Source organism: Echinops telfairi, unplaced genomic scaffold, assembly GCF_000313985.2.
Source record: "Echinops telfairi isolate 266 unplaced genomic scaffold, ASM31398v2 ScPeMD7_443;HRSCAF=831, whole genome shotgun sequence".
Classification (NCBI taxonomy): domain Eukaryota; kingdom Metazoa; phylum Chordata; class Mammalia; order Afrosoricida; family Tenrecidae; genus Echinops; species Echinops telfairi.
This window is the reverse complement of record NW_022104341.1, coordinates 14040649-14057991: the sequence shown is the minus strand read 5'-3', so window position 1 is coordinate 14057991 and position 17343 is coordinate 14040649. Positions and strand designations below refer to the sequence as shown.

General features: G+C 35.9%; 1 protein-coding gene across 1 annotated transcript in view; it reads right to left on the bottom strand.

The window, feature by feature from the left end:
* Positions 1–1807: 1807 nt before the first annotated feature.
* The window catches only part of COL11A1 (collagen type XI alpha 1 chain), a 227649-nt gene continuing 212113 nt past the window's right edge, over positions 1808–17343 (bottom strand). The window contains exons 57-65 of the mRNA XM_004699558.2: positions 16855–16962; positions 16290–16343; positions 16152–16187; positions 16000–16053; positions 13484–13733; positions 10050–10162; positions 8074–8142; positions 5152–5385; positions 1808–3498 (exon numbers count right to left, since the gene is read on the bottom strand). Coding sequence (XP_004699615.1) covers positions 3352–3498; positions 5152–5385; positions 8074–8142; positions 10050–10162; positions 13484–13733; positions 16000–16053; positions 16152–16187; positions 16290–16343; positions 16855–16962 — 1065 coding nt within the window. The 3' untranslated portion in view covers positions 1808–3351. The remainder of the gene's footprint in view (positions 3499–5151; positions 5386–8073; positions 8143–10049; positions 10163–13483; positions 13734–15999; positions 16054–16151; positions 16188–16289; positions 16344–16854; positions 16963–17343) is intronic.

Genomic DNA, 17343 nt, shown 5'->3' with positions numbered 1-17343 from the left:
CTTTTTGATATATATATTCTTAATGCAGGGCAACTGTAACTGCTAAGATGTATCCAGTTGGTGAATCTAAATATTTTAAAATGGTTAAATAGTCATTTCTTCTTTTCTATGGATTTATACTTATCCTTTCTCCTTACAGTTTTTATTACCCTACTCCAAATCTGGAACCCTTGGTGCTGTAGAGGTCGGTTGCAATCTGCAATGTCTGATGTTCAAAACCACCAGCCGCTCTGCAGGAGAGAGAGGGTGCTCTACTCCCATAAGCAGGTACATTCTCAGAACCTCACAGGGGGAGTTCTGCCCTGACCTAGAAGGTTGCTGTGAGTGGGTATTGACAGGATGACAGTGAATTCGATTTTTTAACAGTACAAACATGTATTATCTCCATTTAAAGTTTTGCAACAGAATCTTGGTATTAGGCTCATATCGGACTCATCTCATAAATCCATGCAGCAGAGCTTTAAAATCTCCAAAATACTTATTTTTCCGACACATCATTTTCTATTTAACTTTGCCTCAAGAACCAAGATTAATTGACTATGATCCATTAAAAACCCTGTGACTTTCCATTTCTAACTTGTTGATGTTTTACTTCGTGCTGGGAATTGTTGAAAGAATATTCAATTAGGGATACATATATCTTGAGTGTGTGAATATGTTTACCTGGCAGGGTATAATTGCACAGTTTACAATCCATTTTATGCACAATTACTGCAAGCAAACCTACTGTAGGAATGGCTTTTAGAATATTCTTACTATCCACTGTATTATAGTGTGTGAATTGTGTCTATACCTGAAGTCTATTGGTAGTGGAAGATAAACACAGTTTGATATATACTGAAGCTCGTCTAATTTATGGGAAATTCTCACAATTTTTATGGCACACGTAAGAACGACATGTAGTAAACCTTTACCTAAATTTGGTAATACCCTTTAGTAACCATGATGGAAACATCAGAGAGGAGACTGAAGCATCAGAGAGCAGGTCCAGAAATTTAGTTAAACTATTTCTCTCTTTTTAAAAATTTTATAATATTTTGGATATTATTCTATTACAATAATTTTATAATGTTTTCATTTTGATAGGCATATCTGTATTTATTTTGTATTCATATGTTATATATATTTTGAATTTTGCAACTTCAGGCCAATGAAGTTGGAAGGCCTGTATTATTTTCCATATTTTACACATGAATAACATGAATATGTGTGGGCCAAGAGGTTAAAGTCTCCTACAGTGATTTTTCCATTCCACTGGGCTGTTTTTTGTCCAAGTTAAATCAGTTTTAAGGGAGTGAGAAAAAGAATATGTTATGCTGCATACTATGCCCATAGTATCACATAAAAAGAACACAAAAGGATTGGTCAAACAACAGTCAACAATAAATGTTTTTTACATTTCCACATAACACTGCTTCCTTGATTCAAGTAAGAGATTTATGCAAAATATTTGGCTTAGAGAATCTCTCTCTATTATGTAACATATGATTCAGAGACTGCAATTCAAAAGGCAAGTTCTAGGAACATATTTACTGCAGAAATTATAGAACATATATTTGGGACCTTGTGAAATGTTTTCATTATAGAAATAACCCTCTGAAAATTTAGACCTATAATTATATTTTGTAAAGGTAACATTACCATGGGGTATTTATTATTTTACATAAAATAACTATTCATCTCTAAGGGCTAGTATGCTTACTCAAAAGTGTGTAAACCTATTCTGGAGGGTCAAGAAACAGAATACAAAGGCTTTGCTGAAAGAGAGAAGAGTTTGGAACTTATTTAAGAAAGAGCATGGCCAAGCCAGGGAGACAAGACTTGAGTTTATTATACGATTCACATATCCCCTCGAGAGGATATTTACAAATTTGATTTTGAGAAACAGAAGAAATTATGAATGACAATTTTTCACTTTTTAATATGACAAGAATTCTCCGCCATGATAAATTATCAGCTGAAAATGTTCCAGTGGAATCTAGTATCCGTTAATTTAACACTTTATATAAGAAATAATAAAACACAGTTATTTTCAAGTCTTACATATATTACTCAAAATAGATACAAAGTTCAGTTTGTAATTTAAAAATTTTACTCCTATCATCAGCTACCTGAAATAAAATACTTTAGTGGGGAAAAAAATGTTTTGATAGACTTGATTAAGTATGACTTTTGAGATAGGCACTGTTAACCACCCCGATTTTATTTAGCAATTAGGTGTGTCAAATAATATATGAAATTATTGCGAAAGGAAAGAAATAATATCTATTGGACAGATAAAGTAATAGTGAAACTATTATTCTATGCAACTTAGAGTCCAATTCCAGAAGTGGATTGATTAAAAATCTAAAATTGCACAGATTCATAAATAACTGCTTAGTTCCCATCTTTAATATAATCTCCATCATAGAACACACTGAACACACTGACATGAGTGAAAGTAGAGAAAAAATTGTACATCTGATTGTTTGAGTGATGGCGGAATCAATTAATTAAGATAGCATTTCATTTTCTTGTCCAAAAATATAAACTTGCTTATTTTCTGTATATACAATTATCTTGTGAAATCCTGGATACTGATTAAAAAATGTTTGAGGTATAGCACTGAAGAAAGCATCAAACTGTATAGTATTTTTGGCTGTAATTCTTCAAAAAGTACTGTCAGCTGAGAAGAGTTGATCTGCGTGTGCTTCCAAAAGTCTTCCAGATTTTTGCCCTCTGAGAATTTTGTGGCAACTTCAAATAACTGAACTCTTCAACATCAATATATACAAAGGCCTTTTATTATTAATTGAAGAAAGGGAATTAGAGTCATCAGAAATTACAACTTTATTTTTTTCATAATACATATATTTATTGCCATCATAGTTCTGCAACCGTCATAAAATTAGAGTCAGATGAAATTCAGAGACACGTGCAAGTTTTGGAAATGGACACCTAGATAACAGTATAGAACTGTACATAAAATAATTACAATTTATTAAACACACTTTGTAAAGCACATCCTTGATGGATGAGAATGAGCACCATATTTTTTACGAATATATATTTTTCTTTCCCCCGCCCCCCCGACAGCACCAAAGAAATCCAATAGAAAAGGAGAAACAAAACGTAGGGAATCAAGCAGCCTTATTTTCCATCTTAGCCACAACGTCTTCTACCTTCATGGGTTTCAGAGCTTTTCCCAGGTGGTTCTGCCCTCCCGAGGACAGTCGCACTTCCTAAACGGTACATGTATATGTCGTAAGTTGTTGTCTACCCCATCCTTACTCAAAACTTGCATGTGGTGTGTAATGGGTTGGTGACACCAAGGTACATTTCTGTTGGTTTTATGGAGTATTTGTTCTAATATCAGCCAAGGAAACAAACAGGACCAACTTCAAATCCAAACTTCTGATTCTGATCACCAAAGTCATTGATCATTACATCAACGATAGGTACTTGATTAATTCTTGGTGTATTGATTTCAATGACAGTCTTTTCATAGCCTTTTCTGGACTGTAAAAATAAATAAAAATAAAAAGTTAACCAAACTGCTTCACGTTTTTAACACTTGGCATTTTCCTCTTAATATTCTGAATTGTGATACAGAGATGAGGGAGAGAGAGTAAGACAACAGATTTGCCATTGTAGAATCTAGAATTTAACTTCCTCTTATCGCAAAGTTTACATATATTCTTACATTTTCAACTATGTTTAAAATGTAGTGATAATTCTCTAAATATTATACTCCACTATTGGGTACATTTGAAGAGTCTATTGAGCTGATAAATACAACTTAATATGAAAATAAAATGGTTTGGAGGTCATACTTCTAAATGTACCCTTATCATTGTAATTATTCTTTAGATACAATGTAGTTTATTTATTATGATTAAACTGAACACAGCATAGAAATTATAGTGCATTGGGTCAGACTCAAAATATTTCTGCCATGTATTACCTTCATGAATATTTACTAATACACTATAGTGGTAATCTCTCCCAATAATCTCTTGCTCCCGTAATAGCCATTTTGCCTCATTTTGGTCAGGGCAGGGATCTGTTTATTTATAACCATGGCTGCTCTCGGCCTCAGTAATTGGCTGAAGCACTGAGCTGTGTAAGGTATTCAGTGGATCAACCTATAGTCTGTGACAGGTGTAAAGAGTTAGGTGCTCATCTATTAGCTGAACAATTGCAATGTGAGCTCACCCACAGCTGCCTAGGGGTCTAGCCTGAAAACCAGCTCTGTCCCTCGACACCTGGGTCTCCCTACATTAGAAACAACTCAATGGCATTTACCACAGTGGTGGCCATTGTGTCACAGGGAACTCCCTTACATGTGGGGAAAAAAGAGAAGTGAGTCAGAGAATAAAACTAATAAAAAATATGTTAGGCCACAAAAACTGGAGCATAATCGTACGAATCAGCAAGCCCCAAACATAAGAGTAAGATTATCGGTGACATAATGATTCTTTTATTTATTCGATTAGAATTATGGATCAAAGAGGCAATGGAGTAGTGTTCTGTATTTGTTATTTGTTTTGTGTTCATCTCTTGACTCAGATGAATAACTACCTATAATGCCATCCAAATGTCAGAAATAATTCCATAAAATTATCAAATGATTCCAGATTATCTTTTGGCATGGCTTCAAATGGGACTATTGTGTGTTTTGCAGGGAACCTTTAGGACAGAGTAGTACTACCCCGGGGGGTTTCTGAGATTGTAACTCCTTGCAGGAACAGAAAGGCTCATCTTTTCCCCTGTAGAGGCTGGTGAGTTTGAACTGCCACCCTTGTGATCTGTAACCCCCTTGATGGTCTGCTAAGCCACCTTGCCTCCTACCAGGCTTCTCTGAGTCGGAATCGACTAGCTGAAAGTGAGATTATTTATTTATTTGTGTGTTTGTTTGTTTGCTTATTTAGCTATCTATCTATTTATTTATTTATTGTGTATCAGCTCATTACTGTGCATGCCCTTGTATGTGTACATGAAAGAGAAAATCAGATCTTTACAATATTCAGTACGTTCATATCTCTGAGTTAAGCAAATGTTAATACCCATATACTTTTATTTCTTGAAAGAAATCAGGTTTCAGATTAAGCTGAGGCCGGCGTGCTGATCTGTTCTCTGTGAAAGGGGAAGCCAAGCAGAGCCTGTACTCACCGCACAGCCGTCATATAGAGCTTTGATGTAAGCGTTATTGTCATGGGACAGCTCCTCATCATTTGATCCCAGGAACCGGAGGGCTTTGTCATACCCTCCAGACGAGACGTCATACCAGGCTGCTGACTGGTGGCAGTAGTAGGTGAAATTTTGCCGGGCAGTGGCAGTCAGCAATTTCAGGAATGTCATTTGCACCATATTAATGGAATTTCCTTCAACATCTAAATAAGAAAGCTGGGAATAAAAGTATAAAGAAGGCATTTAAAGATTATTTTACTCTTTTATCGTATAAAATATTTAGACCACTGTTGACAGCAAACTGTGATCCTAAATGCATATAGACAGATCTATTTCTGCTTAATCGAGGAACATGTACATGTCAGATAAGGGCATGATTTTTAGTAAAGTAGAAATATATTCCAGGTGGAGTATTTAAGTGTTGTTTGTCTTTGAAAAAGTCACTTTATTGAGAGGAATAAAACTTTTGTTTCCAAATAATGGTTCATTATATTTGCATATGTTTTAAAAAATGAAAACCGGAGCCTTTCAGTGTAATTCAAAGGCTGCTTTGCTGCTGTTGCTGTGTGCTTTTTGTTCGCTCCTTCTGAAAAATCGCATGACTTGTGTCTACCTGCCTCACACTTTCATGTGTGCCTGCACTTTTCCTTTTGCGTTTTTAGTGGGTTGGGCTGAATGGTGATCTCCTTAAAGATATGTCTATGGTTTAGCCCCTAAGATCTGGGATGTTACCTTATTCAGAAAAAGGATCTTGGCAAATATAACTAAATGTCCTTACAGGGAAAATGCAGAGAGAAAATTGAGACAGGCAGTAGAAAGCAAACCAAGTACACTTAGAATACAAAGTGATGAGAATGGGGGTAAAGATTATAGGGGTGCTGCTACAAGCCAAGGTATACCAGTAGCCGACAGCAATCAGAGGAGGCAAAGCATAGAGTCTTCACTGTGATTGACTCAACTCTGACTCATAGCGACCCTGCAGGATGGGGTAGCCTTGCCCCGGTGGGTGGGCTTTTAGGAGAGTAGAAAGTCCTGCCTTTCTCTGACGGAGTAGCTGAATGTGTCTGTTAGCACATTCAAGAGAAACTGGTTTTGGATGTCTGGCCTCTAGAAGCATAAAGGAATAAATCTCTGCGGTTGGAAACCTCCCAGTTGAGAGTAATTTATTACAGTATCCACAACGATTATATCTCACTGCCACGGAGCCCATTCCAACTCATCGCAACCTTGTAGAGCAGGTTACAACTGGCCCTGTGGATTGCCAAGATTGTCACTATTTATGGAAGCAGAGGGCCCCGCTATGTCCTCAGAGCAATTGGTGGTTTTGAACTGCTTCTCTTGCTGTGAGCAGTCCAATGTGTACCATTGCACTACCACGGATCCTTGAAAACGATCACAGGGGCCAACACAGCAGAGGCCTTTTGTTCTCACTTTCAGCACAAGAAGGCGTGATGGTGCTGTGGGTAAGCTATAGGCTGCTAACCTAAAAGGTGGTAGTTGGAACACATCCATCAATTCCGTTGGTAAGGGATTTGTAAATACGCTCCTACAAAAATTTCAGCTGAGGAAACAATTTGAGGCAGTTCTACTCTGTCAATGAAATTAATGAGTCTTAACACAATCTGACTGCAAACACGGTTCAGCACGGCTATCGGTTGTTCTCCCGCGGCTTACACAATGTGTTTGTTCATCATTCTGTCATTAGCATCGAGATAATTCTGCAGACAATGATGGTCAATATTTATTGACTCAATCAATAATGGCTCTATCTCCATAGAAAGAAATCATCTTAATTGGAATTGATGGAATATTGTCTCAATCATCTTGATAAATTATTTTAATAGTTATGAGGGAAGCTGTAGGGGTCAGCTGGAACATCAACCTTAAGAAAGAAAAAAAAAGTCACCCAGTTTATAGAGTGAGTCAGTCGAAGGGTGGTTAACTCTGACCTTATGTCTTCTAAGTGATTTTACTGATGTTACTAACACTTTGAAGATGGGTCTTGTGAGGGTGGAGAAAAATAATCTATTTAGAAATGGGACTCCTAGGAAAGCAAAACAAAATTTTAAAACACAAACAAAAACCACACACAGTTCTGTTTGGGTGTTTTTTGTTTTGTTTTTTTAATACACAGGCAGGAGTGAAACATGGCTATTTATTATGTAATTTAATATTATATAATTAAAGATCTAAGTTAAAATGATAAAGTGGACCACTTTGCTAAAAAGTTAATTTATACTGGTAGGTTCACATAGAGAAAATAATTGTGCAAAGGTTGTCACTTGAAATAAAATTATTTTAAAGTGATATTAATGATTGAATAATCACCAAAGTAGATGGGAAACATTTCAATCTGCATATATTCAACTTAGATTATTTTGAACCAATACATCTTTTAAAATAGCTTTTGAACAAGACATTGATTTTATCATCTGATCTTAAAATATCTCTGGAAAATCAATAGAGAACAACTGAGTAAACTGGTGCTGTATATAAATACAAGGCCAGTCTATTTCCAATATAAAAATCAACAAAGACAAGGCACTTTCCAAAACTCTTTATGGGAGAACAAAAGTGAATTAAAATGAAGCAGAAAAAATGCAAAGTAGATGGAGTCAGAGATATTAAATGGTAACAATTCTATAATATTATTTGTAATAATCATTTTTGATATCTACACCACATCACTAATAAAATACTTATTTTTTTCAGTGATGTTTTTATAATTCCATTTCCTATAATAATAAAAAAGATTGATTCAATAGATATAGATAGAGCAAACTAGAGAACAAATCGGATTCTGATTTGTAAAATTTAGATTTGCACAATTTGAAACTAGTGCATAATTTGAGCCTCACATATGAAAATCAAGATAAATAATTTCTTTCTGAGAAAATAACATACCAATTTTCCTCTCTTGAATTCACTAAACCAACTTCCTGGTTTCTCCTTTGGCCATGATGAAATTCTTACCTGTTGCAGATACCAGAAAATTAGAAAGAAGATAAACCATATGAACAATATTATAAATACAGCAATAGAATAGCAAAACTCCACCTAGTACAATGGTACTTCCTGAATGGGAGCTTAAGAATGCCTATTTCATATAACTAAATGCAGCCATAATGTCATGTGTCTCTTTGCGAGCACGCGTGTGTTTGTGTGTGTGTGTGTGTGCATGTGTGTGTTTTCCAGAGTTAGCGGAGAAAAAAACTATTATCTTTTCATTTCATTTTTTCCATGCACTTTTGAATCCTCTTTGTGTGTGTATGCATATACTACTGATATACAAAAAGACATACATACATTACTGTTATATAAGGTTAAGTCAAAAAGATTGCTGCAAAACCTCATTAAGCAAAAAATTCAAAATGGGAAGACATTGTTTCTCCACAAATTGGCCATTAGGTCCATACACTGTTGAAGGTAGTGTTTCTCTCTCATTAATGGTTCCCTGGAAAAAAGGTCAGCACTCTTTTGACATACTTCAGGGACTCAAATTGTATTTCTTTTTCAATGATGTTTGAGTTATGGGAACAAAAGATGTCTAAAGGTTGGAGGGTAGATGGGTTAAAATTTATCAATAAAATTCTTGTAGGTCAGGCCTAAATGCTCTCAAAGAGTGAGCAGGGGCATCTGTGCAGTAAAACAATGCCTCAGCATGAACTTGCATCGCATTTTTCCAGCTAGGCAGTTTTCACATTTTCTTAACATTTCATCATAGTGAGCTCCAGTGATTGTCTTGTATCCTTCCAGAGAATCTGTAAAACTGCCTGCTTTGGGATTCCAGGAAAGACATTCTCCAGAACCTTCCGAGCTGCCCTCTCCCCTGGAGTTTACCTGACACAGCAAAGGCCTTCTGAAACCAGCTTTGATTGGACCACTTTTTGAAGGATTTAAAAGCTTGTGGACAATATAATGAAACATGATATTTTCCCACAAACTTTTTGAAGCGCCCCCACCCCCATCCTCTCGCTCAGTGTGTGTCTCTCTCTCTTTCACACACACACGTATTTTCTGACATTTTAGTTATACGTGTAAAGGGAAGTCTTTTTCTGTTTTCCGTAGACACCAATCACTATACTTCGTCACACATCAAACTGTGCTGGGAGATGAAAGTCACTGCCGCCTGCCCTACCCCCTCCCTGTAATCACACACGTAACTTTGCTCCTGTATTCGCCACACATAAAGCACCCACCGCATTTTGCCGTAAGGCATTTCTGTGACTGTATGCACAGAGCAGCTTACTTAGAACAAATTTTATTATATGAATACAAATGAGGATAAAATTCTTCACTTATTGAATATTTGGACAATATAATCATGCTAGTGAAAACTATTTTCTTATACCAATGACTTGCATTTAGCATTAAAGATATAACCTTTTAACAATATAACATTTAGCTATAAAGATATACTGATGCTCCTGTGAGGCAATCAAGGAATTTCCTTTAAATAGTTAATATTATGAAAATATGTCTGAACATAAATTCTTAAATATAAAATATTAATTCCCTATAAACTGTACTATTGGAGCAGATTATGCAGCTGTACATTCTACCATGTGGCAAGTGGACGGCAGAATACTTATAGCTGCATGATGATTTGATAATCAGCTGTGCTGTGTCGTAGAAAGATATAGAATGTGAGAGAACAAGCAGGTGCGTGAAGAATACATCTGGGTAAAAATAAAGGAGGAGAGTATTTGTTAACTCTGAGCATCACTTATTCATGTTTATGCAAATGAAGTGCTCTAATTACCATGTAAGAAAAGCAAATAAATGAATATATGACAGTATAATTTTACTGTTTCGTTCAATATTGCAAAAACGTGGCAGGAACTGTCAACAGTAACCCCCCCAAACAGAGTGGTACTTACTCCCTCCGATTTTTTGTCTGGATAAATGCAAGTCTCCCCACCAGATGTGAAATTACAGTAAACTTTGAAGGAATCTCCTGAACAACCTTGGTTAGGATCAATCCAATATTCACCTGAAAGGTAAGAACAAATGTATACGAGTCCATTAGTCAAAAATGAAATGTGCTGGTCGAGTTGTTGAACAAGAACGTAGGGAAAAAGATTATTAATAGATTTTGTTCCACATGAATTCTTTTCATATTTTATAGACATTAGAGAGTGTTTGAACATTTAACAAGAGATTCTTTATCTTGTCTGACTGAAACTGTTTTCTTTTTCTTGTGGATTGGGTCTTCTTCTTACTCTGACAGGATTATTTCTGTTAGATGTTAACCTAAATGTTACCTCCTCTAATGTTAACCTTCTAATTAGCCACATGTAATAAATTTCAGCACATTGTATCAGCTACACTTGACCTCAAATCCTCCATGCATTATCTACTATTTAAGTAATTTGATCACAAGAAACAGTATATTTTATTCCCGATTTATTCATCTGTAATAATGGTAGAGGTAGTATATTTTAAGCAAGTGAGGCTGTGTGTTCCCCTAAAGATTTACAGCCTTTCCAAAGCTACAGAGGGTAGCTGTGGGTCAGAATTAATACAATGCCAATGGGTTTGATTTGGTTTGGGAGTATACTTTTGCATTAGTTTGTAATTATAGGTCTGGTAGTAAATTTGCTGGTGTTGCTGTTGTTATTGTTGTTATGTGCTGTCAAGTTTCTTCCAGTTCCTCAAATACCTACTGCCATGTCCAGTGCTGTCCTCAGAACTACTGTTGTATCTGTACACCTTGTTACCACCAAATAATGGAACAAGGCCTTCCTTGTTTTCTGTGACTTTCTACTTTACCTGGCTTGCATGAGATTCCTTGTCCAGGGACTGTGCTCTACTGATAATGTATCCAAATTAGATGAGAGGAGACTCATCATTGTCAGGGCTAAGTAGATGCTGACTGTACTTCCTCCAAGATGATTTGTTCCAATATCATTATTAGTGGTTTGGTATCATGTGTAGAACATACTCAATACATCTCTAAGGAATTCATCTCCTAGTCCTATGTCCACATCGCTGTCACTCCTACCTCCGCTCTTTCCTGATCACTGGAACAGATTCCTGATCAAGCTGACTGCACATTGCTCCCTTTCACTGCATTTCAACGGACTCTTCAATTTGCTGTCTAATGTTCTTCCACAGTAATATTCTTTGGGATGCTTGAAAACAACAAGTTTCGGCCTTTTTCAATGCTTTTAAAGTTCCCTGGAATATCCTCTGGATTCTTAGCAAAGGTGACCATCTCTTTAAGGGGCAGATTAAAGATCACCATGTCAAGTATCAACATTTTATTTTTTCAAAGTTGATTTATCTAAGCCCATCGTTCTTTTGTCATATCTATCACAATAAGTTGCTATTAACACCTTTGACTGATTAATGTTTTTCTCCTCCCCACCACTAGAGCAGCAGCAACTTGGGGGCTTTATTCCTTCCCCTCATCGATGCATGAAAACCAACCAACCAAACCCAAACTAACTTGGTCCTGCCCAAGAAAGCAAATAACCCCTCTGCCATAGAGTTGATCCCAACTCATATAGAGCCTATAAAATATTTCTGAAGCTATACATCTTTACAGGAGTAGTTAGCCTCATCTTTCTTCCATGGGACAACCAATTGGTTTGAACAGCAAACTTTGGTGTTAGGAGCCAAATGCTTATCCAAGTGTCACCAGAATTCCTTAAATAAGAAAGTAATATTTATAATTATTCTTTAATTTATTGACACAGATAAATAATGAAATTAGTTAGACACTGCAAACAACTGAGAATTACACTCCACACCAAAATTAATTACCAAAGTTCATAATGTCCCCCGCCCCAATAGAGTGATGAGGTTCATAATTCATTATATTATTTCATAATTTCACCATGTGCTAGAATAATTTACTTTAGTTTTTAATCCTTTTCTCATCTAGGGAAAATATCTTGGAATCATATTACATAGGTTATAAGAGTCTTGGTATTATTTTTGGAATTTCACATAACCCAGTAAGAATTTGCTAAAGATCAAGGATATCTGAATTCATTATTGAAATAAGAAATTGTCTGCCACAGATACAACCTAATTAATCTAATTTTTCTTCATACATAGTGCCACTTAAAAGTGATATTTTCCTAAAAAGTAGTGAATGAATAAAACACTAAGCATTTTGTTTTCCAAATAAATGTATTACAAATGTAAAGACCTACATATTAATTTATAAATATTTCTTAATAATTTATATTTTCCCTTACAATGCTGTTTCTGAAATGTATTAAATTTTACTTTGTGCACTCAGTTATATAATTATAACATCCCATACCTTGACAATGAAATATAATATTCTTAATGAAGAAGAGATTATAAATTAGATAAAGATATGTATTTTGCTAATTCATAAATGAATGGGTCAACCACCAGCATACCAGAAACTGTTTCTTTCCCTAAACAATGGGAATGTAATTAAAAGTAAAAGAATTCATTGCCATTTAGTTGATGTCAACTAATAGCAACCCGATAGGACATGGTAGAATTGCTTCCCTGAGTTTCTGAAGCTGTAACTCTGTATGAGACTAGATGGTCCTGTCCTTCTCCCATGGCACACTGGTAGTTTTAAATGGCTAATCTTGTACTTTTCAGGGCAACATTTAACCTCTATATCACTCTTTATGGTCACACCACCCATTGTTGTCAAATAGTAACCATTCAGTAAATTAATCCAATTATTACTAAGTAAAATGTTCTCAGCTGTTGATTAAGAATATCTTTTTGTCCCAAATGATTCCAATTTTAAAATTTTCTGCTCACCAAATTACCATTAAAATGAAAAGGCAAATACTCTATCAATTTTACTTATTTCAGCTTAAAATAATTCAGGATACAAATTATAACTGTAGGGTAGTGCAGGAGAAAGATGGAGATTTCTACTCCCCGAAGGACTTACAGTCTCGGAGCCTCACAGGAGTCGTTCTACCTGTCCCGGAGGGTCACTATGAACAGGCAACAACTTGAGGGCAGTGAGGTACAGGGTGACAATCATTTGTGCTAATACTTAAAGTTCATGCTTATATTTATTACCATGCAAACTATATTTGCATTAACTCTAGTTAATCAAAAATAATCTTGCCATAATTTAATGAAACCTTACATTACAGATACAATTTTACAGATACGAAATACAGATTTTGAACTGCACACAGCATAAATTACCTGTCTTGAGTCTCCATGGCTGGACCTAATTATCATTGCTTAGATTTATGTAGGGACTATATTAAACATTGCACTGGAATTAATGGGCTGACAAGGCAGTGGAGGAAGGCCGAAGCTTGGTGCCTGTGCTTGCCCTGTCTTATTCACGTACCATCTGGAAAGTCAGGGTGGCTGAGGTGCAGGTCTTTGCACGTCCGGGCTGGATTGGTTTGCGTCCCCATTGGAAATTTCATGTGCTCGATGTCTTGTTTCAAAGAATTCAGGGAACCGAATATTTCCTCCATTCCATCCGCATAATCAAGAATATTGTCACCTGCATCTGCTTGCATGCTTTCAGTATGCCTTCTTGTTTTTTTAGGTGACAAGATAGGTAAGGGTTGAATGACTTCACCAGGTGGACCCTGTGAAAGAGAGAATCTGTGTGAACATGTTTCTGAAGTAAAAATTCTGCTGATCTTAGTGGGTAAAGGTTACATCATTATTATGAGAAATAATCATTGGTTTGGCTGTTTAATTTTTTTCCTTAGTAGCTACAGAATAATAGTGCAATATATATTTTGTATATTAAAAACAAACCAATTGCTTTGAAATCAAATCTGTCTCCTGGGCTCCACAGGTCAAAGCACAACTACTCCACAGAGCTGGAAGGCTTCGGGGTTGGGAGGTTTCAGAGGAGACCACCCCGTCTTTCTCCTTTAGAACATTTGGTGAGTTCAAACTGCCAACTTTATAGATAGCAACCCGCCACCTTAACCAATGTCTCTTCAAGACTCATTCTTTATATATGCACATGCCAATCATGTGTGTTTCTCTATAAACCTACACATACATATAGTTTTTATTTTTTTTTCCATTTCAGTTGCTTAAAAAAACAACTAACACTTGTCCTTTCTTTATAGTGTTAATGGTGAATAGACAACGAGGCTTTGAAAACCTCATGGAAAAATACAATTAAGGAATCACACAAATTTCCCATGAACTTTTTGAAGTGGCCCTCAGAAAGTTATACTCATCCGCCAACCAAATGGATTTAAGTTTCAGTCCCTTCAGATATACTCAAAAATAAGTTTTGGCAATCTACTACAAAATTAATATTATAAAAACCATAGAGAAAAATTCAACTTTGACACACCACAATGCGTTGGGATCGATAATAGCCATGGATTGCTGGCTATCTTCACTAGTGATACAAGCCTGATTTGTATAAGCATATGTTCTATACATCACTTTGCTATTTATTAGTTAATCCTCATTTACATTCACTTACATCCCTCTCTCAACACCAAGATTTTCAAGGCTCAGACAGGTAAAGAAGCATTCAAAGGTTCCTCTTCATTGAGTTTTTCATATACTTGATACTAATTATTTTATAAAACAATAGATTGGTTCAAATATTAACAGCTTTAATCTGTACACTTTAACAAACTTAAACAATGCAAACTTCACTGTACACTTTGCAAGATATAAGTCATTTAAATAATCAAACCACATAGAAGCACTTAAAAACAAAGAACTAGACTAAAATTTCTTTTCATATAGATCTGCATCCTTTTGCTATGACCTTGCAGTAATCCAATCAATAAAGCCTGATCAATATGAGTATTAATAGATAGTACCAACTATTGCTTTTACCATTATCATGATATACTCTGGGATAAAGTACCATGCATCTGAAATTCTCTCTTTATTTCTAGTGACAGATATAAATATATCATTGTGTCATATAATCAGTTAATTTCATTAAGTGGTACATAAAAATTAATATCTTAAAAATTAGTAAGTACTCTATTATTATAAATGTATAATTAGGGCATCTTTATATTTAAAGTAGTGAAACCAATTAAAGGCAAGTCATGGCATAGAGTTGCTGTTTTCTACAAATTAGTACCTTTGATTGTACACTTTTGCTCTGCACTATAAACTTAGGTAGGATCCCTGGTGGAACAAGGTCCACAGTTAGAATATGACTGGTCACTTTCAGGAAAAGGATGAGACAGTTCCTCTCCTAAAGATTTACAGAGTTATAAACCCAAGGCCGTCGTTTTACTCTGTCCTAAAGGGATGCTATGGGTCAAAATCTACTCGATGGCAGTGGGTTGCGGTGTTGGTTATATAATTGTTTATCAATTTGAGGATTAAGAGTGTAGGGGTGGAGTCTAGCTTGTCAATCGGATCATAGCCAGTGAGGCTTTTGTGTGGACATGGCCTTCTCCCGAGAATTCGGGGAAATCATCGGTACTTCCTCCTTGGAGGTGGGAGACTGTTCACACCCTGGGAGACATGGCAGCTGACAAGACACATGGACCCACCCTGATGCAGAGACCCCTGCCAGCCCTGAGATGTTTCCAATGGCGCTGGATCCAAAGACTTTCTACCCTCTGGCCTGTGATCTTCTGCATTTGCCGTCATTGCATGTGTTTCGTGAGTCTGAAGAGGACTTTATAGATTGACATCAGACATCTGGGCTAATATCCGACTGATGGACTTGATCTGGACTGGACTGGGATGTTTTCTCAATGTTCAATTGTTCTTGTATACAAATCTCTTTCACATACGTGTGTCCACGTATTTGTTTCCCTAATCTACCCAGACTAACACTGTTGGTTTTGGTTTGAGGATAAACTCTGATTCTTAGTAGGGTTGGACTATTCATTAACATGCACTTACTGGAGGTCCAGGAGGCCCTGGGAGACCACCATCTCCCTTCTGGCCAGCAGGGCCCTGTTAGAAAGAGAAAGAGAAATGAACAAGCCAAAAGTCATGAATAAGACACTGACTAAATATGGAAAAAGTAAAACACCAAAGAGACGAATACTCACAGTAGAGCCTTTGTTACCCTTTGGACCTTGTGGACCCTGGAAAATGGAAAGGCCAGAGTAGAGATTAAAATGAATGCAATTTGTGTCGATTAGTATATTTATAAATTAATTCCACCTTAGATTCTCTACTGTACTCACAGGTAAGCCAGGAGGTCCAGGTGGGCCTAAGGGACCGGCAGGACCAGGGATTCCCTGCAGAGAAAATACTACAATTATGATCAAATATCTTAAAAACTTCTTCACTGTTCTATAAAATAACAAAACATGGTGAAATTAGGAGAATTAAAAATACTTAAAATAGCCTAAAGTATTTCCACTGCATCTCTTAGAAATAATATTTCCAAAATAACTGAAATTTTGATTACCTTTGCCTTAATGTCCATAAATAGTTCATTTTATATACTTTCATAGCCCTATAGGCCTCTTAATTATAATTTGTATAGAGTTAACATTTACTAAATGTTTGCATAATTAATTATCAAACTATAATTTAATATTTCTAACTTAAATGTATGTGTAATTATTTGCTTTGAGGTTACATAAAAGCTGATGTTTGAAAATTTCAGGAGAGTTGAGCTTAAGGAGATTTGAATAGAGCTGCTATACTTTTCCATGCTTACGGGACATGTGCGGAGGCTGTGATAGAGAGAGAACTGGAAGAAGCATTGGAAAGGAAGAGGAAAACCACTGAGACTTTATTCACCCCGTCTCCCTTGGCGCCAGGTGATCCTTGTGTCCCTGGGAGCCCTCTGTCACCTTTTTCACCTTGCTCTCCAGGAGGGCCAATTAGGCCAATTAAGCCAGGATGGCCCTTTAGAAGAAAAGGAAAAGCAACTTTAATAATATGTAAAATACAACTCTCTAATTACGTTCTCATCACACAATCTTTGCACGTTAATTCTTAAAGTATGAAGACTTAAAATGTTAATTCTTAAAGTATGAAGACTTAAAATGTGGATTTACAAAATTGAAAACAACCTTTTCAACTAAGATTTTAGGGTCCCTCACATAACAAGATTACTTAAGAATTACATTAAATGAGGTCTTATTAACCATAGGACATAGTATGAAATGAAATACTTTCTAAAATATCTTGCATGCTTCCTTTACGTAAAGCAAATATCTTCAACTAATAGACCAAGAAGGATCATATGTAATATTAGCAACAATAACAAAACAACAAATTCTCCAG